This window comes from Stigmatopora argus, chromosome 2 (assembly GCF_051989625.1).
Source record: "Stigmatopora argus isolate UIUO_Sarg chromosome 2, RoL_Sarg_1.0, whole genome shotgun sequence".
In the NCBI taxonomy this organism is placed as follows: Eukaryota; Metazoa; Chordata; class Actinopteri; order Syngnathiformes; family Syngnathidae; genus Stigmatopora; species Stigmatopora argus.
The window spans coordinates 6,614,628-6,638,919 of record NC_135388.1 but is presented as its reverse complement, the minus strand read 5'-3'; the positions used below and the strand labels follow the sequence as shown (position 1 = coordinate 6,638,919).

The following is a 24,292-nucleotide window of genomic DNA, read 5'->3' as shown; positions in this document are numbered from 1 at the left end:
ATTGTGAAAATGCCCTAAAATTGCTCAACTTCTTTGTCAAGACTGACTAAGATCGAGGATTCAATCTTGGTAGGGCAAAAAAAAGAGCATTCTTAACATTGACGTCGTTCGAAATGTGTCTTGGCGTGACCGGACGTTTCGTTGAAAGACGTTTGGTCCCCGGACGTTTGGTCGACCGGACGTTTGGTCGACCGGACGTTTGGTAGAACAGACGTTTGGTAGAACGGATGTTTGGTAGAACGGACGTTTGGTAGAACGGACGTTTGGTCGCCGGGTTCACTCGCTGTCAAATTATGACAGTTTACTGTTGATATTTTGATATTAGATATTTAGATATTAAACTCTCTCTCTCTCTCTCTCATGATTATAATTTTGAGAGCTGGTTTCAACAGTAACAACCCGGCGACCAAACGTCCGTTCGACCAAACGTCCGGTCGACCAAACGTCCGGGGACCAAACGTCTTTCGACGAAACATCCGAGTACCGTGTCTTGGGTAAACTATAACTATAACACAAAGGTCTGCAGCAGACTGACCTGCGTTGACAGTCAGCCAGGATTCGTGACTGATGTCCCTCCTGGCAGAGTTGTATGCAACACAGCGGTAGGCGCCCTGATCCGCAGTGGTAGCCTCCAGAATCTGGAGCACGCCATTAGGAAGGGAAATGAACCTGTTTCACACAGAGGAAAGACGACAGACAGAAGAAAACTCGAGTCAGGAGCAAGATATAAGCACACTACATAGCCGTGTGTGGTTCTTGTGTCTTCTCAGAGTTAAAGCAGGAGACCATTGTGTGCAGCAGTGGTGCCTGAGTTAAGATAAGAAATTAATGATTTTTTTTTCAATGAAAAGTTAAGTTTAAAGACGCTCTAAAGGTGTCTTGCAGGGAAAAATCACAAGTGAATGAACTGTGAGGCCAACGCGCTAATTACTCGTCACCAGGCCACCTCATATTGGTGCCATGTCACAAAATTAGTGAAAAAGAATAACAACCAGGTTTATTTAGGATTTATATCATTTCTGACATTTTTACATGAATTCTGCCAAATGTGAGAAAAATAAATGTATACACTGACACTTTGACACTGTAAGAGTCAGATATTTTTACATCCCTAATAAATAAGGAAATTTGGTTTTAGTGAATTGTTGTTATTTCCCACCGAAATAATTGTAAAGTCAATAAATTGGCACAATGCTGGGCTTCACATATCCAAGTAGATGCAGTAAAACAAAAGGCGAAAAGGAAAAGGGAAAAGAGGACAATGACAAAATACAAACCAATGAGGAGTAAAAAAAGGGGCCGTCTCAGCCACACAGCAGCAAGCAAAGACAAAAAGCAGCTCTTAGTGACACGCCATTAGCTATGCCTCTGGTAGCAGTGTCTCATCTCACCCACGAGCCCACGTGAGCGTGAAGCTGTTTCCAGATCACGCGGGGCCATCGCAGCTATTAGTGCTAGTCGGCTATGAGAGATCAGGGAACGAACACCAAGCGGTCCAGGCATAGTTGGTCCTAACGAATAAGTCACGTAGCCACCCAGGACAATAAACAGGGGAAGACTCTACATTAGGATGGCGTTCTTATGTTGAAGAAAATATTTCCAATAATAATAAAAAAAATGCTTTTAATCATGTGTCTGGATATCTTTTAAACTACAATTAGCTGATTATACATTTGAGACACCAGCTAGGTATTAATATATTCTTCACATCGGTTGGAATTAAAACCCGCATCCACTACTTTAGGACAGGTTTGGACACCCATGTTCTATAACACGTGTCAAAGTGGCGGGACGGGGGCCAAATCTGGCCCGCAGCATCATTTTGTGTGGCCCGGGAAAATCAATCATGAGTGCCGACTTTCTGTTTTAGGATCAAATTAAAATGAAGAGCATAGACGTATATTAAATTTCCTGATTTTCCCGCTTTTAAATCAATAATTGTAATTTCTTAATCCATTTTTTTGTTTTTAGTTCAAAAATCATTTTGTAAAATCTAAAAATATATTAAAAAAGCTAAAACAAACATTGTTTTAGATCTATAAAAACTGAATATTCAGGTCCTTTAATCCAGTTCATTTAATCCATTTATATAAAAAAATCTAAATATTATATCTAAAATGAAATAGAGTTGAAGTTAAAGCGGCCCACGAACCAACCCGAGTCTGACACCCTTGTTCTATAACATTGAGACAGTAATTACAGATTGATCTGAATTAATCAGAATACCATCAGAAGTTGGTTCATTTCAACTGAATGAAAAACTGTACCGATCACACATTGTTTATTTCCACATCTATCTTATGCAAGCCGAAAATGAGTCACTCGGGACAACTCAATACAAATAAGGGCCGCTATTTCAGGAGCTTTTGTACTCAAAGTTTCTTTGCAGTTTTGTACTTTGGAAATTAAAAAAAGGAAAGGAAACTTCAAGGGAAAAACACATTCATTAAAAAAAATCTTCAGTATACTCACATTCTCTGCATTGTATTCACTAAGAGTAAAAACCACTTAGCTGAAGTAGCTAGATAACCAAGGTCATATTACAAGTATGGATTTGACTTTATTGTACCGTGCATTCTGGTAATAAATTCCCTCAGTCTCCACTTGAAGACATTTAAGAGTCTATGTAATGTATTACGATTTTGTCTTTAATTAAGAAGAACAAAAAAAATAAACTAGAGACGTTAATGGAGTTGTAGCCAACATGCATCACTTGAATTTGTCTCACATAGTCCATTCCATCGGATGACATTCATTTGGTAACAGTACACCATTTACTGTCTAGACCACATGTGTCAAAGTGGCGACCTGGGGGCCAAATCTGGCCCGCCGCATCATTTTGTGTGGACCGGGAAAGTAAATCATGAGTGCCGACTTTCTGTTTTAGGATCAAATTAAAATGAAGAGTATAGATGTATATTAAATTTCCTGATTTTCCCCCTTTTAAATCAATAATTGTAATTTTTTAATCCATTTTTTCTGTCTAAAAAAAAACTAGCTCAAACATTTTGTATTTGTACGTAACCCTTTGATTTTTGGTTACCATCCCCACTCAAAAGGTTCTTGCCAATCTTTACAGCAATGATAGAAACCTGAACAAAACAAAAAAACACAAAGAAATGGCTAGCAACTCAAGGTATAAAAGCAAGTGGAGTCACCTTGGGTCCTCCGGGACAGCAACTTTGTCCTTTTCCCAAGTAATTACAGGTGTGGGCACGCCATCGATCTGGCACTCGAAGCGCACTGCCCCCCCAGCAGGCACCATCTGAGGTAAAGGCTCTTGACGGAAAGAGGACAGACCTGCAGGAGAAGAGCATGTGGGTTACCTGCATCTCACACAGCGGTTTGTAGCTGTTTTTTTCTATGTAGGTTGCACACCAGGTGACAAAATGCAATTATCTGAATCCCTTCCCAGCAACGCCATAATAGACAGCACGTATTTTAGAAGGGCAGTCATGTGATGAAAGGCACTTCCGGTCTCCAACCATATGGAAGCATAGCCATTTCCAAAGCCTTGTTATTTAATTGGATCAATTTATTTAAAGACCTAGCAGACCGAAAACGCATGAAACCAATTTGGGGAGTATTGCAATTATGGTTGGGAAAATAGGTCAACTAAGTGGGCCACAAAAAGAAGATAGATAAGATGACCAAAGTAGGAATAAATTAGGTCCGCCATAGCAATGACATGAATTCAACAGTTTTTAAAAGTACTTGTCCTCCTAAAGCAATTCACTCATTTGATCCAGGTTTGCTACATCCAAGCTAGTTGGATGTCTTACTAATTTATCTTCCCGGAGCCCCCAAGATTACCCAAGCCGTATTTAACCCCTCCACATTCATTCAAAATTACTGTTAGATGTTTGCATAAGAAAGATGGAGAATTCCCAAAGGAAAATAATTGTGTTGGAATGCCCAAAGGCTAAGCTTGGCTATGCATGACTTATTGCTTTTCGATATAAATGTAAGTCGGGCGTTTCTGCTTAGCCTATCAATATGTTGACATTTCTTCATTTTAAATTGAGATTATCAGGTTCAAAACAATCCATTTTGAGTGTTTTGATTCCACAATCACCAAATGCCAGCCATCCTAGTTGAAATAGATTTGAGATCTAACACAGTCAATGTCAATGAGTTCATTTAGTTCTTTTCTGATCATTCTTATGTAATGAAAGATGGCAAATGCTTAATGGTCTTACACTCACAAAGTGCCTTTCCACCTACACGGCACTCAAACACAATACCGTCATTCACTTACTGATGGCACACTATTAAGAGCAACATTGGGTTCAATGTCTTGCTCAAAGAAACTTAGACAAGGTTACCAAGGTGGGGAATCGAACCCACAACCTCCGGGTTGGGGAACGAATAGCCCTAATTACACAGAATACTATGTAGATAGAGCATAAAGATGTGATCTGAAAAAAAAAAAAGATTTGAAATGTGAGGATAGAATGGTAATTTTAAAATGACGATGTCCTAAGTTTAGGTGACTGCATTAAAAAGTGGTTTGGGATCTCTTAACTTTTCATGGGGCATTTATGAAATAAAGTGTCTACATTTATTTTCTATTGCAGTTATCCTCAACTGTGTTACAAAAGGGTGGGATTCTCTCCCATCTGATTTTTGATTGGTAGTTACCGCTACAGAACGTCTGGATTTGTGCCAGGAATGCACAGGCATGGGAGCATGAGTGAGAGGCATGTGGGAAATCAAAATACAGTGGTACCTCGACATACGATCTTAATCCGTTCCGGGACTGAGATCGTATGTCGAGCTTTTCGTAACTCGAGCGAACGTTTCCCATTGAAATGAATTAAAAACAAATTAATTTGTTCCAACCGTCTGAAAAAACGCCAAAAACAGGATATTGGATTGGAAAAAATATTTTATTTCTTCTAATTCCCCATCTATTAACAAATTAACACATAACTAGTGGTTTAATAGTAATAAAATGTGTTTAATATAACTAAAATTGGGCGGATTTCGCCGACGGGAGAGAGAGAGACGCACAGAGTGGGCGGGGTGGGGGTTTCCGACTTTCCACGACAATTAATCTAATCTTGTTTTTTTTTTTTTTACCTTCGTTCTGGCCGGGTTAGTTGTTTGCCACGCCTCCACCCTCACGTTCGCTATCGATGGGCTGTTTGCTGTTGTATTCCCTTCAAAAATTTCGAAAATGATGCACACAGATGTCCTCACAATAGGATAACACACGACCACTTGCCAACGAGAAGTAGTCTTGACTTAGCGATCGCTCCGCCAACGGGGGATAACGCTAAGGGGGGAAAACAGGAAATGCAACAGCCTACCCACGTATTGATTGTGGGGAATGACGTTTTATTCTGAGAAAGGGTGTCATTGCCTATCGGTGTTGCGTGCACGAGTATACTTCATTACCCAGAAAGCCCTCTTTTTGCGTTTCCTGGTCGATGCGTAGGAGGAAACTCGTCTGAATAAATCGTTCAGTGCTCGTAGATATCTGTTATACACGAAAGAGATGCGGCAAAAAAGACAGTGCGCTACAATGATAAACAGCCTATCATGTCATGGCCACCTGGCTTGGTCACATCTCGAAATTTTGATCGTATCGTGGGCGAATTATTTGATCAAAATTTTCATCGTACCACGAGCATGTCGTAGGTAGAGCTGATCGTAGGTCGTGGCACCACTGTAATGGTAACATAGATTACATCAAATTATGTCTATAGCTGCGTTTATATCATTTAATTTAATTCCTCTTCAGGATCGATTGGCAACTGCGACAGCCTAAACTGACAACACACGCATGAAGGCATGCAGGCATGCAGGCGGATGGCGCTTGGCCATTGTGATCTCGATTTATATTAGCAGAATCCGTGTATTATTATGAATGTGAAGAAAATGCTGCTCTTCTGTGACAAATATGTATATTGATTTTCGCATTATGTATTTAGTCTTTCTGCTCAGACATCAATACACAGTGAAGATGCACGGTTGAGCCCAAATGTCTGTCGCTGATACGTTAAAACGTAGACAAAAGCTGTATTAAAAAAAAAAAATCAATTGCACCTGGTGGAAGACCAGCACTTCTGTGAAGCATTTTGCGACTCAATTTATAAAAAACAAAACATTATTTAATCTCCTTCGCCTAGCTAATGAATTTAATCATCTGCGGTAATTCACACTATTGTTCATCATGCACACAGACAGCATTGTTTGTCTGAAATACAATTATTTTTAATAGGGAATTGTATTTTCAGTCGTTGAAGTTTAGAGTTTGAAGCAATAGGCAAATGGCTACTTTTCATTGTTCCCCAAGAACATTTACCCTGCACCTCGCTCAAACTAAATGGAGTTAAACGCGGTGATTGGGACAAAGCGTTGCGATTTAATCTGGCGTGGCGGGATTACTTATTCTCTTTCGGTGGAATTTGTTGGCAGGTCTCCAGTGTTCACAACTTCACTCTTTCACACGCAGGGGCGAATGCTTCTCGGTGGAGATAACGCTAGGATTTGAGCACAAGGGCGCAGCAGTGAGCGCAATCTCTGAGGGTTGGGTTAGAAGGGCATTTTCCATTTGACTCCTTCTGGCAGGCTTTTTTTTAGACAGGGGAAATAAATATTGGTCTGCAAAACTCAATTCTATCTTAACTTACACCTCTAATGGTGGTGCATTTATACAGATAAGGACACAAATCCATTCCAAAATGTGACAGAAAAGGCCCTAATCATTCATACTGGTTGTAAATCACAAGCAGAATTCCTGAAAAAAGTAGGCATAAATAGATGCATTGTTTTGGTTGGAATAACTTTGAAAGCGAAAAACAATTGTGTGGCGAATTGTTTTTTTTAAATATACAATTATATTAGGTCAGGCATTTTAATGTTTCGACATGGTCACTTTTTAATAGCACCTTTAGAAAAGAAGAATATCCACAGTGTATCTATGCCAGACCTGGTAAAGTCGACAAGCGTATGTATCTCTTCAGAAAACTGACATTGATTTTTGTTTGGCGAGCTATGCAGACAAGCTGATGATTAAACCCCAACTTCCCACGATTACATCATCATGTAAACACTGCAACTGTATCAGTACCAAAGTAGCTACTGTTGGTGTGTGTTGACGAACAGCTGATTAGAGCGATGGTATAGGCATCAATGAAGTTCTTTTCCAGGAGGGGCTACATGTATTTGGAAACAATGTCAAATCCACCCTGGAGTGAACAGAATTAACACTAGGGCTCAAAGATGTAAAAATTACAAATCAAAATAGCAACCCTACAAACCCTACATTTTTTTCAGCTCTTCTAACAGACCCAGAATCACAAATGGGTTTTTTTCTTACTTTTGGTTGTCTCTGAGTAAAAATCATATCACCATTGTGCATTGATGCCACCACTATCACGCTCTCCTTAGAGTACAGATCGAACAAACCATCTTTAATGTCGATATGTAAAGAAAAGGAATGAAGAAATTATTCTCTTTGGAAGGCCATAAGAGAGAAGTATGTTAGGCTAATGAATGTAAAGAGCGGTGTGTGCTAGATGGTGAGGGCTGGTCATTATGCCATGTAAAACATTCTCCATATGGTTTTGCCCACATTTATTCAATTTCCATTGAAATCTACTCACTTGTGCACATTCCCATGCATGTCACCGAGAGAAAAAAATGTGCAAGGCAGGTAGGTGGGTTGGATAATGGACTTTCACAAATGTCATGTCAGCTATATATTCAATATGTTTTTAGATATGGTTTCAAGCTAAAAATAGTCATAATTTATTTGTCAGCTAAAAATGAAAATATTAGGAATTTTGCTCAGTCTCCACTGGTAATATAACATCATCTAGACACAAAAACAATAAGTTGAATTCAAAAACTGTGGCAGCTGGCCAGCAGACTTGCAACTTTAGTGCAACCTATAAGTTCTAACCATAAAAAAGTGACTATTTATGTTAGGTTTTGGAAAAAAGAATGTGCTCATTGAATTTTTAATTAAAAACAATATTATTAAATATTAATGCTAAACAAAATTTATACAACGGATTGTCAAAATCCGTCAGGTTCTGATGACTATCTACTAAAGTAACTTGTAATGTAAATTATCAGTTAAAACAAATGAAGGACTCAGTCAAGTAACAAAGTGCCTTAATCAAGCTAACTTTGCAAGGACAACATCCTTTCAATATCAATGTTAAAGCTCTTCGGCATCATCCAGTCGCTGCTCTGATCAAATCGTTATCCATAGAACCTCCACTACAGATTTAATTCAAACACCGCACGCACACAAACAGACTGAAGGTCACTCGTAATGGTCTCGGAAACCTTTTCCTTCACCATGACTACTTGCCGGCAACATCCGCCTCCCCTATTTTCACACGAAAGAGTTCCCCCACCACCCGCCCCTCATCCTTTGCCCCCACTCACCTTATTGTCCCTCAAACATGAGCTCCGTATAAATAGGCATGTGACAGCTGACAAAAGCGCGGGCATCCGCAAAGTACACGGTCTCATTTTACACAAAGCTAATGACTCAATAAATACTACCTCCTGAGAGCTGCAGACACAGTGGCCTTACTTGGAAGAACCATTAAAAAGCTACTGTCTGTTCCCGTATTCCCCCGAAGAGACAAAGATCCCTCCCAAGGGACGGACACCTGCAGACACTCTTTCATAACCTTTCTCAGTGTTGTGTTTTAAAGAATGCGCATGTTGCGATCGAATCCTTTGTTGTCGTACAGGGTCCAGCGTGTCTATTATGCAATTAGAGTGTGTCGGAACCTTCAGAGTTGAGCACAATCTGTTCTTTGGCCCTATTACAAATTTCCCACAGGAAATGCTGTCAAGTCGATCGACATTTTCTCTAGGATTAAACTGTCATTTAACTAAGGCCATGTAACTTTGTTCAAAAGGTGAGTTTCTTTACAATATACAGTGGTACCTCGACCTACGATCAGCTCTACCTACGAGATGCTCGAGATACGATCAAAATTTCGATCGAATAATTCGCCCTAGATACAATCAAAATTTCGAGATGCGACCAAGCCAGGTGGCCATCGCTTGCCGCATCTCTTTTGTGTGTAAAATATATCTACGAGCACGGAGCGGAGCTTTGCACCCCCCCCCCCCCCCGTTTTTTTCCTACATACTACATTTACATACAAAGTAAACAACAATGGATCGGCAGAGTTTTTCAAAGAAAAGGCGACCGTTGACAATCAACATTAAGCGTGAGATAATTTAAAAATATGAGAGTGGTGTACGTGTCACTGAGCTTGCTCGGCAATACGAGAGGAATACGTCAACCATATCCACCATCCTTAAGCAGAATTAAGGAGAAGAGGCCTTCCAAAGGACTAACTATAATTTCCCACCGGCGCAGTGACATTCATGACGAGATGGAGAGCCTTCTTTTATTGTGGATAAAAGATAGTTCCAATTCGAAAGCTGCGGTGGAATTTATCAAGACATTTGCCTCGATTATCACCCAGGAAAGTTACAACAAAGTGGCGGGTGGAGTCAACCCGTTACAAAGGTAAAAAAGATTAAAACAAAATTAGAATTCAGTTTTGTGTAAAGTTACATTAAACGTATGTTTGAGTGTCTGTATATATTAATCCAAGTTAATTTAAATTTGTTTGTTCCGTTACGAGTGCGTTATCATGGAAAGATACCCCCCCCTCCTCTCTTTTTGTTCCTCTCTGCAACCTCCGCGAAATCCGCTCAATTTTAGTTATATTAAACACATTTTAGTACTATTAAACCACTCGTTATCTATTACTTTGTCAATATATGGCGAATTAGAACAAATAAAAATGTTTTTCCAATCTAATATCCTGTTTTTGGTGTTTTTTCAGAGGGTTGGAACAAATTAATTTGTTTTTAGTTCATTTCAATGGGAAACATTCGCTCAAGTTACGAAAAGCTCGACCTACGAGCTCAGTCCCGGAACGGATTAAGATCGTATGTCGAGGTACCACTGTACTGGAAAATGCTGTTGTCATAGACCGCTAAAATCGTGACTTAGTACATGCCACTTTTCACCCTAATTTTTTAAATCTTGCCCAAAAATAAACTATCCAGTGAGACCAATTGACAGTGTTTAGAAGTTTCTAACTAACGGCTTCTTATCGAGTAGGTTCAAGAAAAGAAGCAGGCACTGCAGTAAACCGCTGTTCTTTTTTTTTAAGCGTTGAGTGGTCGCATCGCCAAACACCGAATTTTCTAAAGCAATCCGATTAAGAATTTTCCATTTCATTAAGCAAAACACATATGTATACATGGTGGATGGCCACTTACTCGCCAGAAGCACGTTTATAGTTCGGCTAGTCAGGGTTCCATGTGCGCTGGCGCTCACGCAGCTGTAGCCTCCCTCCAGAGCCTGGAGGGGTGCTCCATCCTCAGAGGAAGGCGACAGAAGGAGGGACCGATCGGTGACATACCGCTGCGCGCCGCTCCCCTCTGGGGGAAGTGGCCTGTTGTCATGCAGCCAGGTGATGTTGAACGGTGTGTCGTTGACCCCAAGGTTGCAGTCAAGCACAAGGGGGGACCCCGGCTCCAACACTACATGGCTGGGTCCCGCCCCGCAGCTCAGCTCCACCGAAGCAGGCTTATCTGCGAATTAAGACATAAGAAAATTACATCTGTTGGAGTTAAGTCATGCTTGGGTTTCCTATAATAACAACTGTGAAGCCATTTTGGTCAACGAGTCGCCAAAAGAAACCAAAATAAGTGCAAAATTGTGCAGAGAAAAAAAATCCCCCAATGGTGAGGTTATTAACAGTAACTGTCAGCTAAAATTTGCTAACTAAGGTTCTTGAAAAGGGAACGATAACAATGTGTCATCAATCCATGTGCAAGGGAAAAGCCGATTCTGTTTGGTAGAAACGATTTAAAGTGGAATGCATTGCTTGGTATGACTTGCGTGCTACATCTACAACAGGGCAAACTCGCACGCATGGATCATAGGGGGATGCATTCCTGAAGTGGGATGTTTTATGGGCAGAGAGGAGTACAATGTGGAAAGTGAGATGACGAGGGAGGAGCTTTGTGAATGAAACGGGTACTAAAGAATTTGGATGTTGTTGGAGCATTACATTTAGAGAGTCCTAACGCTAAAGAGTAGTTAAACATTCTATTCTATATCAAAGCATAGTAACAATTTGATCAAATTTGTCATGTTATAATTTAATCTGCAGCAACACTAGAATAGTTATCGTTGTTATTCACAAATGAACCCATTGACCTCTCTATTTCACAGAAAGCAAGAGAAATGAATGTCAACATTTTCCTAAACCAGCCACAGCAAGGTATGAATTCTGCTCAGAATAAGCGTCATGCATACAGTAATACCTTGACATACGAGTGCCCCCGACATACGAAGAATTTGAGATACGAGTATAATTCCGAGCAAATATTTACCTTGAGATACGAGACAGATTTTGAGCTACGAGCATTCGAGGCAGCCAGGTGGCCTGGCCGCGAGAGGCTGCTTATGATTTCAGCGTCTTTCTCTCTGCATCTCTGGGCATTGAAGTAAAATTTAAAGTTTATGTTATGTTACGAGCGCAAGTCTCGATCTCTCTTTTTCTCACTCTCGCTCTCCCATCCACGAACTCCCCGTTGTATTGAATAATGCCTCAGTTTATTATTAAACATCATAACCACTAGTTATTTGTTGCTCTGTTAGTAGATGTGAATTACAACCAGTAAAAATGTTTTTCCATTGTAATATCTTGTTTGTTTGTTTTTTTCAGAGGTTGGGAACAAATTAATTTGTATCGAGTTCTTTTCTATGGGAAACGTTGATTTGAGATACGAATAAATCGACATACGAGCTCAGTCCCAGAACGCATTAAGCTCGTATCTCAAGGTATAACTGTATTTATTAATTAAAAGTACTAATATTAATATGTAGGTCTAAGTGTCCAGTCACCATTCAAATCCATTTAAAAGTGCATTTGCGACTGCAGAAATTACTTCCTTTTCTTTCCTTTGAAAATTTGGTTGGTTCATTTCCTCTGCCTTGTGGGAGTGTTTTTTAATTTAGTTTTGTGGAAAACATGAACGACAGAAAGAAAGGGAAGATAAGGTTCTTGGGATAAAAGCTTGTAATGACTGAAGTGAGGGATAAAAAGGAGCTAAAGACTCAATCTCAGTGACAGGCTGTTACGTGATTGGTTTTCATAAGGAGTGAGGCTAAGACAGGTAAAATGGACTGCACTGAAATGGCTTTAAAAGTTCACTTGAAAGCACAGTGTGGTGCTCAAATCTGTTTTTTGACCATAACAGACCGTCAGGTCATTGGGTTTGTCCACTGCACCCAGCCCATTTTAAAACCATTACTGCATCTTCATCCATTATGCATCGACATCTGTTAAATTAGCTCAACTTTGGGGAAGAGCTTGCATCAAATTCCCTAAAAATGACTAATTTATTAAAGCGTTTAAATGAATAGGCTGCTCTCTGTTTTAGTTTATGGACTGTTATGAGTAGGGGAATGAATAATTATGAGAAACTATGGCACTTCTTGTTTGTATTTGATATCAATTCTACTGATTCTGTGTAACCTGGTGTCAGTGCATATTTATGGCATTGACAAGCAGTTTACAGAGCAGATAAAAGTGGGTTTATTAAAAAAGATATTTTATTTTCCTGACCATTTTTTGCATATATTTCACAAAAAATAGAGTAGGCCATGTGTCCAAGTTGTAGAGCTGGACAATATTACTGATGTATCAGAACATGGTGATATGTAGTGACACAATGCAACAATTGTAATATATTGTATGGTTTCCATTATAATGTGTTTTTATAATTTCAAGAAATGCTTCCTCATTTTGGCGTATAACCTCACAATAAAAAAACTGATTTTCCTAGAGTTATTATAAATATCAAATATTTAGTCTTAAGTTTATGTCCACATGTAGTAATTACTCTATTGTGAAATCACAATATCATGCTGTGAAAATTACACCGTGACTGACTTGTGGAATCAATGGATCTTTCCTGTAGCACCTTTGACAAAACTAGTATATTTAGTGTCAAATTTCAATAACCCAACCCTGTCACGGTAATTTATGAATTGTGCCTAGAGTAAGCGTCATTCATTCATATCCTCATAACTACCAGTAGTTCAAATTTGTCCTCTGTAGATGACATTTGTAAACCTAAATATCTCCCACCTAGTGCATCCAATCGCATTAACTCTAGTAACCATTCAAATCCATTCTAACATGCATAAATCCCTTCCTTTATTTTGAATGAACAGGATCTAACTTTGATCATTTGGTTGGTTCATTTCCTCCACTTTGTGAGAGTGCTTCATCATTTAGTTCGGTGGAAACCATGCCGACAACAAAGCGGAATCCTATGTATCCCTCCTATAGCATATTTACAAACCTACTAATTTGAGTTTCCACGCGTTTAGTTTCCCTTTTTTCCACTAGTGTTGGATTAATTATGTTAATGGACGAGGGAATTTTTCCTTGATTAAATGAGACCTGACCCTCCTGCTGTCACTTCTTGATGGAGAGGCTGGGGAAAGCGCAGAAAGGCTGCACCATGTTCTCACACACGGAAGCACACACACTCAAACTTCACGTCATGGGAAAAGGCAAATATGTTACATAAGTACACTTATACCAATCAAGCCAAATAGACACATTATGAAAGTATTTCAGAGGAGTATATGGCCATGCACAACATTGCATGGGTCGTGGCTCATCCACATTTTAGATGCAGTAATTAGATCTTATTAAGTCGTTAAAATAACCATTAACCAGCTCACTGAGAACTTCAGAAAAGGGAGCGATCGGTCTATATGTGTTTAATGTGCAGTATGTGATGAATCAGAACTAGAAAAAGCTAAAAATAATTCTAAAATAATGTATTTGTATTTATCTTCCGAAGGGTAAATATATTCGTCTTTTTGCTTTGAGTTTGTTGGATTCGCAACGCGCCAAACAGAGAACTGAGTGTTGTTGCTTGAAGGCGCTGTGAGGCAATGATTCACTCAACAATGTGAACAGCTGCCCTATCAGGAACACAGACGTTCCAGCTGCGTTTCCTCCCATGACGAAACTTCAATGTACTTCTCACAGAGACTCATCTTCCACAAGAAGACATCGACAAGTTCTGGGAATTTCTACAAATAACATCTTATGTTCTTAAGATGACCAATGCGACTGAAAAGTTCATACTGCATGAATAATAGAAGAAACCTTTACCAATCTCTTTTTATCGTATTTCAGATTTCCCTGCTGATGCATTCACCTCAACTCCTACTGGAAAGTCTTCACAAAATGATACAGAGATCATTTAAAACATTGTTATTTAAGTACAACTAGTGTTAATATCCTGAGGCTTTTGTGAATCCACTTAAGGAGCCCTAGTGGGTAAAGAAAATCTACAGGGCTAAATAAACATATTACACATAATGCATACAATGCAAAAACTGACTCTTAAAACTGGATGGAAAAAAACCCATGTATTAAAGCACTCAAGGATCCTTGATGGTGGCACAATCAATAAAGTATATGTTTAGCATTCTATATGTCCATCCAAGGCTACTTTACGATAAAACAGGATATCCTTTAGGGCTTGCTTGCCAATTTTTGGATGGGATAATTGAAAACTGCACTTGTCATGATGTTTCAAAAAGCCTCTTAAGACTGGATCTGTTACAGGATGTTGTTGCTTGAGTGCTCAAGAAAACCTCTCTTACACTTACATCCATGGTCTCTTACTAGGCTTGAGCCAAACAACCACTCGCTAGTTTAAGGAAAATTGGGCAAGTCGCCACAATCAATAATAAAAACATTTACGGAAGCACAAGACCTGATGAGTAATATTTGATTATGTAATGAAACACATTGATTCTACACAGGCATAAAACTTTACCACTCATACTTGTTGTCATGGGTGGCCCGTTCATACCTCTTGCTCTATGTACAGTGCTCATTCATCCCTGCCTAGGGTCCAATCCTCTAACTCACAGCAGCATGCCTCCGCAAATGTCATCCTAAACTCAAACTCAAGCAAAGCGATCATCCGACAAATGAAAATATTCCGCAGATGGACATTACGCTTAATGTAAGATATTTCCTCGACATAAGAAAAGTGTAAATAACGTGCGCTTAGCAAACCTAAGTGATAACATATGGCCTGAAATTTGGAAAGATCTGAGCTAACTCTCCCCTTCCTGTTGCTACAAACCAAGGTGACATGCACAGACTTAATAATGTCCGCAAGCATCTCACACCAGAATGATAAATGAGGCTGCGGCTTGACATGCTGTATGCACCACCAAGGAACGGACATATAGCGGTGATGGATCAACATTTCCACGATTATTCACGACCGCATTTGCATGACCGTGACCACATGCAGCCGAACTCATCCTGGACAAATAAGTCATTCCCAAGTCATTACTTTATATCAGACCCTGACGAAGCTTATTGATGGGTCTTCTCAGGAAAAAAAAAAGTAATTCCTTGCAGCTCCACATGTGAGCGAATGTCAGGGTGGTCAAAACATGCACAGATAGTTAAAGCACAGCATAAGCAATTCGATCGTCTGCTCAGTAAATCCATGTGCGATAAAGCTGAGATACAAGAAGACACTGTATTGCTACAAATTTGTTTTCGTAAAACCCTGAACGTAAGTCTGGGTGATTAATAATATTAATATTAATATGTTTATTTTTTTTACATTATTAACAAGTGAGCAGGTGTTGTTTCTTTCTAAACGTGATCAGACTGCACACCAGCAATGACTAATTTGACCATATATAGTACATCGCACAATGTATTTTAATGAATATTTTTTTCCTCTTTACAGTATGATGTATTGCAGTTGCCCACCACTGCAAATGATAACTGCAATTGGCCAATTCGGCATAATTACCATCCATCCATTCCGTGCCCCATTTATCCTGTTAAGGGTCAGTCTTCACTGAACTGTTGGCCAGTCAATCACAGAACATACGATTGAGAAAGACAAATATTCAGGCTCACCTTTATATTATCATTTGAGAAGGATCTGAAAATGTCCATGCCGCTTGCAATGAAGTCAGTTGAATGAACCACAATGCCCGCCATGATTTACATGGGCCTACCACTCAATTAATTTCGGTATTAGAGAGAATTGTGATGATGGTGTGGAATCGATTATTGCTTAATCATGCCTGCAAGCAATCAAATTGAAATGCACTAAAGCTCATTCAATAAACCAGTCTGCTGCTGAAAGATAAAGTAAAATAGCAACGCAACTTGCTATGGGTAAAATCTTTCAGATAACTTCTTTTATAGCCTAAAGACAAACTTCCTTCATATTTGTGAGTGTGGACTCTTTTGGCTTTTTGGATCTTGTATTAGATATTTTTATCCAAAGTTTACAGCTTGAAATTGGCTTCAGGTGCTGCATTTTTAGAAAAATTACAAATTCTTACACTTTGACCACGGTGAAGTTGCCTTGTTTGAAAAGAAAAACAATCACAATGGTGATTTATTTGGCTTTAGTATAACCTGATGCCGTAGGGCATGTGTCAAAGTGGCGGCCTGGGGGCCAAATCTTGCCCGCCGCATCATTTTGTGTGGCCCGGGAAAGTAAATCATGAGTGGCGACTTTCTGTTTTAGGATCAAATTAAAATGAAGAGTATAAATGTATATTAAATTTCCTGATTTTCCCCCTTTTAAATCAATAATTGTAATTTTTTAATCATTTTTTTCTGTGTTTTTAGTTCAAAAATCATTTTGTAAAATCTAAAAATATATTTTTAAAAAAGCTAAAATAAAACTGAATATTCAGGGATTTTAATCCAGTTTTTTTAATCCATTTATTAAAAAAAATCTAAATGTTATATCTGAAATGGTCCGGCCCACGTGAAATCAAGTTGACGTTAAAGCGGCCCGCGAACAGACCCGAGTCTGACACCCTTGGTGTAGAGCAGTGGTCTCCAAACTATTCCACAAAGGGCCGCAGTGGGTGCGGGTTTTCATTCCAACCCATAAAGAGGACACCTTTTCACCAATCTGGTGTCCTACAAGTGCAATCAGTGGATTGCAGTCAGGTGCTTCTTGTTTTCTGCTGAAATCTCATTGGTTTATGCTAGAACGGTTGGAACAAAAACCTGCACCCACACCCTCGAGGACCGGTTTGGGGACCCCTGGTGTAGAGGTTCATTCGATTCTCGCTGGTGGCGGTATGATTATGAGTGCAAATAATCATCTATTTCCCTGTGTGCCCTACGGCTGACTGGCGACTGGTGTTCTGCCTTTCGCCCGAAGTCTGCTGCGATAAGCTCCAGAACCCCCCGCACCCCTTACGAGATGAATAAGCCAAGACCAAGAAGGTACATAATAAATTGTCAAGCTGTTTTAGTGAGTTCTGTGTGGACAGGGAACAGGCGCGGGGGTCAAACACGTAATGACCCAGTCTACAGATACCCTCTGCTGTGGGTGCGTCAGCCATGACACTTTGGCCTTGCGCCTTACGGCGCTCTCGTCAAACTCTGCTAAGGACGGCGGATTCATCAGACACTAAAATGGATTCTCAGCATGCTGTTGACAGCAGGATGGCTGTCCTATCTTGATTGCATTCTTATTTATGATACACTGTAGGTTGGAGGGAAGAGGAAAAGTCATAATATGACAGGATGAGTTACATCGGATTCCTCTCTATGCACTTTGAACGTTATAGTTGGAATTGAAGCATATTACATTCAAAATGTCCCAAATGTACATTTATTGTTGTGTCTTGTTTTGTTTTTACGCAAAATTTAAAAACAGTCCCGAACTCAATCCCTGATAATCATGGAATCCTTCGACACACAATGGATTTAAGTTCTATTGACAGGTTCTCTGGGGCAGCCTGCCAGACAAGCATGATGACACTTTGAGTGAGATGATAGAGCCAGATTGCCTGCTCAGGATGAATATAAAGTACCTCTTAAATCAGAATATGTATCCATGTTGAGTGATCAACTTTGGGAATAATGATCATTTATGTGATCATTTATGATCATTTATTATGCTGAACACTAAGAAAAAGAATCCTGTCTGCGTCATCAACTTTTAGGAGAAAAGATTGAAAGACGATGATGGAAAAGCGCCTTAATGACGGATATGGACTCTAAAATTGGAGATGAAAGTGCTATGAACATACTTCATTGAGAACTTGACAGGAAGGCGCAACTGTTGCCGTACTGCAATTTCACTTAGCAGATAAAAATGAGCAAGGTTTTTCTTAACCACTATACTGAATATACCCACATGCTCATAATTTACAGTGTTACCCTAATATTAAACCATCCTTGACAGTGTCCATGTGATATCAATTATATTTAGGATGATCATTAAGTATTAAACTTGGGTAAAACTATCTAAATCCGTTGAAAACAACAACAAAAACCTCTGAGACCATCAGCAGTAAACGTGACTGTATTTTTGAACAATATAACTAATGTGCGGTCATTGTGGCAAAGTCAACTCCGACAAATAACACTAAAACAACTGTTTTTCTAAATTAAGAGAATGTGTCCAGTGACAGGGGAGAAAAAAAGTGAAGAATGAATTTATAGAGCCAGGACGAGCTGGCTCGGGCATCTGATCAGGATGCCCCCTGGACGCCTCCCTCAGGGGCACGTCCCACCGGGAGGAGGCCACAGTGCACGCTAGGGAGACTATGTCTCCCGGCTAGCCCGGGAACGCTTTGGGGTCCTCCTGGGTAAGCTGGATGAAGTGGCTGGGGAGAGCGGAGTCTCGGCTTCCCTGCTAAAGCTGTTGCTTCGGCAACCCGACTTCGGATAAAGCGGATCAAGATGAGATGATGAATTCATCACGTTGAATGACCAACTTTTTGGTGTGCAAGAAAACGCTAGCTTAGGCCAACTCATGGAGCAACATTAGTTGATGTATGAGATCATTTCTCACCATTGTTTTTGTGACAAGGCCCTATCTGCCCTTTACAAGAATATGCCATCTTCCTGGTCCAAATACAGGGGAGCAGGTGAAAGAAGCGATTGGACAGACATTTATCAGTTGAGGAATAAAGTAGGAATTTTGCAGAACAAAGCACAAAATATGTGTTTGTTTGTTTGTTTTTTCCCTCTGTTTTGCTCTCACGCTCCAACTCACTGTGCATGAGGGTCTGCGTAGCATCAAAGACACACTGGCAAATGCAAGTGAAATTTTGGAACATTTCCAGAGCTGGAATAAATACAAAAACATTTTTTTCACACACATATAGTGGCCACCCTGTTGGAAATTAGTGCAAAGCTAACTTGCAATCACCGACATCATATTTGAGTATACATTCATGCCACTCAAATAGACACAAATGCATGAGACCAGTCACAGATGACCCAACTGAAAATCTTGTTGCAGTTTTGATGGATTTTAAATTCCTAGTCCTTAGAATATTATTGATGAAAGCGTATAAAACCCATTTTATCAAGACACCAGCTTCAATAACTGCGAAAGAAATGTACTTTTTAATGAAAAGGTAGCAACAATGGCACTGGTGGCATTTTTCTCCCTTTCATGTGCTCATAACGTGGTAAATGAAGTTGACATATTTCTCTGTGATCATTAGAACGGACAAAACAAGCTCTTTGTTTGTGGATCTAGCCCTTGCTCTCTAATTCGCCATACCGGCTCCCCCTCCGGCGATTCATCTCTGTCCCAAAATCACCCCCCGAGTTCCCACACAAACCCCACCACCTCTCTAACTTGTTCATGCGCTTGTTTCTCAACCAAACAAAAAGCACAACGGGCTCATTTGGATCTGGACCGTGAGCCTCAGCATCTTCATCTTCACAACTTCTAGCTCCTCCTTCTGTCTTTTCCTCCGAGATATTTCCCCTAAAACATCTATTAAAGCCATTCCATGAATAACTGAAGTTCAAAACTGAAATATCTTTAAAAAAAATACTCACATCAAAAGAAAAAAATAGACATTAACACTAAAACACATCCAATTAATGACACACGAACACTACCATACGCCTGAATAAAAGTAATTTTATGCAACTGACAGCCCAAAATGTTAAAATCTGCATACTTTCCAATTTCTACAATGACGTCTCAGTGGTAGCAAATACTAAAATATCATTGAAAACAATTTTTCTGCCAAGAAAAAAAAGAAAACACTCCACAATAAAAGAGAATAGTGAGAGAGTCCATTGAACTCAATGCAAAAGTTGCCCACAGCCAACATTGGAAGTCCACTCGCTGCTCTTTTTGCAGGCAATCTGATGCAATTCCTGAACGGGACACACACACATACACACACAAAACACAAACAATGCATGCATGTACAACACTTATTAAGAAAATTCTACACAATTGACACTATAGTACCGTTCTGTCCGGTCACCGGTGCAAGGTGCACATGAACCGCCCCCCTTCATAGTTAAGGCATGCGTATTATAAAGAATGCAAATGTTATATTTACCTTGCTTGGATGGAGCGCAAATGAGCAAAAGCACTAAGATGATCCAAGGGCTGCTCTCCACCGCCATGTACAGCCTTTTTAGTGGGGAGGGGGCTCCACCAGTGGGGTCTTTTCGTCGGTGCCGATACGACACGCCGGGCTATACCGTCACAGCCACATGCCATGCATTTTGTTTCACCCCCCGCCGGGCGGTCAACCGCTATTGTTTGCGCGATTTGGGGGAGAGAAAGAGAGAGAAAGAGGGTCTCTCGGCCCCATTCAAAAGCCAACCTTGCACGTTTCTAATAGTCCCAAGAAGAAGAAGAAAAAGAAGAAGAAGAAGTGCAGTGCGGCTGGACGAAGCATCGTGTCCCTTGGCGAGTCAACGCCATGTTACCCGACAACGTTGAACAGGAGCGCGTGTGATGTTGCTGGTGCGGTGGGAAGTGTGTGTGTGTGGGGGGCTCTGCGGGGCTCTGCCTGCCCCCCCTCCACATGTTCACGCATACGTGCACACGCACACATTCATGCTCGTGCACGCTGCCTGACTGGGACTTGACTGCTTGTTGCTGGATGCTTGCTTGTTGGCTACTTGATTGTCATCCATTGGAGCAGAATTATTCAGTCGTTTTATGTAAACTGCTTATCCGGGGGTGCTGGAGTCTATCCCAGATAAGTACGGGCATCAGGCATGGGGACACCCCAGCCAATCGGAGGGCACAAAGAGACAAAGGAACAACCATTCACGGTCACAGTCATACCTAGGGGCAATTTACAGTGTTCAACCATGGAATATATAATTAGAATAATGATGATAACAATAATAATAACAAGAAGAAGTAGAATGTGACACGGTGAACAAGTGGTTACAGTTTCTCAGAGGCGTTTGCATGTTCTCCACGTGCCTGTGTGGGTTTTCTTTGGGTGCCTCGTGAGGATAAGTGATTTCAAAGATTATTAATAATAATAATAATAATGATACATCATAATAATCATAATATTAAGAGAAATAATAATTAAAAGTAATAATAATGATAATATTAAGATAAATAATAATTAAAAGTAATAATGAAAATAATAATGAAAATAATAATAAAAATAATAATAACAATAATAATAAAAATAATAATAATAAAAATAACAATAAAAAATGTAGCACAGTGGAAAAGTGGTTGCTGTGTCTGACACACAGTTCCAAGATTGAGGGTTTGGTACGATGGTCAAGATGTGTCAGGTGAAATGCATAGTCCAAACGCTTGGCAAAAAGAAAAAAAAAAGCATGAATGCAAATAGTCATCACTTGAACCCCAATTACCACAACATGAATGAAAACAGTGCAGAAAGCCACATCACAAGTTCAAATTGATGCCCTGGAAGTCAACAAAATTCTACAGAATTAGTGCTAAAACTCACAAATTGACACTTTTGTTCACCTCCGGGTTGTCCGTTTGCATTTACGTGGTAGCTTTTTGAATTTGTTCTGTGGGAGATTAAGGGGTGTGCGTGTTGTGGAACTTGGGGTTCGTGTTGTGGCTACTTGCATTCGGGTGGTGGGTAGTTGAATCCATGCTTTGGCCAATTTGCACCCATGCTTTTATTTTGCAATGCGTTTTGAAATGCCATTCCTGTTTAATAGTGATTAATGGTAGAAAAACCATCTAAAAAGGTTAATACTCCCAGGAAGTGGACAAAATTGTCATTTACAAATGCCAGCAGTTGTTTACCCAACCAGATGACAGTATTTCAGATAGATTGCATTGCTCATGATATCAGATACACCCCGACATTGTTCACACGATGGCCTTCTTTGCCAATACCGACTTTTTAATAGTGATGAATACCCAAAACCTCGAAGTCAGTTCATCAATAAATTAGTGTCAGCAAGAAACAACCAAAAAAAACATTACAGAACAGAAAGGTTATATTGTCTTTTTTTCCCCAAGATTAGGCAGAAAGAATAAAGGGAGGGGCCCCGGTGGGGTTGCATCCCAATCAATCAAATGATGAGTGCTGAGGGCTTCCCTGACTCGTACGTGCAAACACATCCCGAGCAGCCAGCTGGAGCTCTGCCGACCTGCCCACCTACCCCACAAAGAAGGCATCTTCAAGGAAACAAAGAGATGAAGTAACGGTGTATATGCACACTGCACAGTACATTTGCTTCTGTCTGAACTCTACTGCACAAAATACCTTCTAATGCAGCATAGTCAAAGTCGTACAAAGCCCATTTGTGTGGCAAATCCCCACATTCGTCTTTTCACGGTAAGCAAACGCACAATGATTAAAGGCTCTAATGGAAGTACTCCCTTTGGTAATATAATACCACGTCTCTACATGCTGATGGGAGATTGATATGGTCTGATGAAATGAAATAGGATGCATGCATTTCCCAGGTGTCTGATTAAAGCAAATGTGAATTATGATAGTAGGATGAGCTGTCCTGTGCTATTGTGGTCAAGATCTGGTTTCCCATCACTTCTTTTTTGTCTTTCATTCAATAACCAACACCGCATAGTTTCCACAAAGACTCTACGTATGAGCACGAAAGAAAACTACAGCCTCAATGGACTTGAAAAACTCGAAGCGGCCATGACATGTCACATTTAAACGTACACAATGGCTTAATTATGATGTCTCCAGCTCTCACAGAGACCAATTAAAAGAATAAACCTTATTCAAAACACACGAGAGGTGCTCGTCGTTTCTCTTGGCAGTTTAAAGGGGAGAGGTGAATGTCTTGAATCCATGCCAGACATTGCCTCCTGATGCTTTTTTTTGTTATTGAGGCAAAATAACATCAGGCCTTATTTTCCTGTGCAATGATTGCTTCATGCAGCCATTCTATACTGCATTTATTTATCACAGTATGTGGTCAAATATGCATGAACATAACTATTGGGATGCTTTGCAAAACAAAAGTCCCACATTTAAGATTTTTATTTTTTTCCTTTCCAATTTTTTGTCTCGTTTTCAGCATACACATTTTGATAAATCTTTTAACATAGGCTCTATTTAGATTTCACCTCTAATGTTTAGGTGTGTCAAAAAGTCCACCCCCCAAAACCGTGAACATTTCATTTCTAATTCCAATGGCAACATTTGAAAATATATCCCAACCAAAAATTTACATATCGAAACGTTTTGGCACTGATGCCGGCAGCTCCTCCCATTCAAAATGAATTGGACCTCTAGCAGAGCCAATGGCAGCCAATGAGTGAAAAAGGAAGAGACCTAAAAATGTCCCAAAAAGTGACCAAAAATCTACAAGAAGTACCCATGATCAAATTAATCCTAAAAATGCATCTCCTAGTTGCTCCATATCATTTTGTGCATTAATATGTCACATAAACAAACTTATTTTCAGTTTGAGACGCCTTGAAAATGAGAAGATTTCACAATTCAAACAAGGACCGTCATTTTAGGATTGGCTGTATGGATGAATACTAATAGTTGTCAATAATTATTTCCCACTGGGTTCAATCAACTACGTTGAACAAACAGTAAGCCGTAGTCCATGGTTCATGTTTGAATATGGAAATGTGTTATTCAACCTCTTTTCACTGAACCAGTGCATGGGGACAAATCTCTCCCCCTTGACAGCATGGCTGGTCCGGAGGAAAAGTGTCGTCATGGCGACGGAGACAATGAGGGGGTTGACACGGGTTCATAGGAGTGGCGACTGGGCACATGTTTAAAGTGCTTTTATGTGTAGAAAAGTTGACAACCCCTTCCCCCAACTTTCCTAAGTATAAACCTTCATACATGCGCAATGGATAGCAACCCTCTTGTTATTTTTTTCGATGCTTATGTCTATGAATTATTTAATGAGCCACTTTATGCAGTTAAACCTATTACAGATTTACAATACATATTGGAGGT

The 24,292-nt window shown here is 39.9% G+C and overlaps 1 protein-coding gene across 8 annotated transcripts in view; it reads right to left on the bottom strand.

Annotated features, from left to right (window-relative positions):
* igdcc4 (immunoglobulin superfamily, DCC subclass, member 4) overlaps positions 1-24,292 on the bottom strand; it is a 57,951-nt gene that overhangs the window by 12,765 nt on the left and 20,894 nt on the right. For 3 of the 8 annotated variants that reach the window (XM_077594922.1, XM_077594924.1, XM_077594923.1), the window contains exons 1-4: positions 20,435-20,860; positions 10,279-10,593; positions 3,159-3,300; positions 536-669 (exon numbers count right to left, since the gene is read on the bottom strand). In XM_077594922.1, coding sequence (XP_077451048.1) covers positions 536-669; positions 3,159-3,300; positions 10,279-10,593; positions 20,435-20,501 — 658 coding nt within the window. In that variant the 5' untranslated portion in view covers positions 20,502-20,860. Of the gene's footprint in view, positions 1-535; positions 670-3,158; positions 3,301-3,378; positions 3,472-10,278; positions 10,594-20,434; positions 20,861-24,292 lie in introns of those variants that run through there. The other 5 variants (XM_077594932.1, XM_077594933.1, XM_077594926.1 and 2 more) reach the window with 4 other exon arrangements.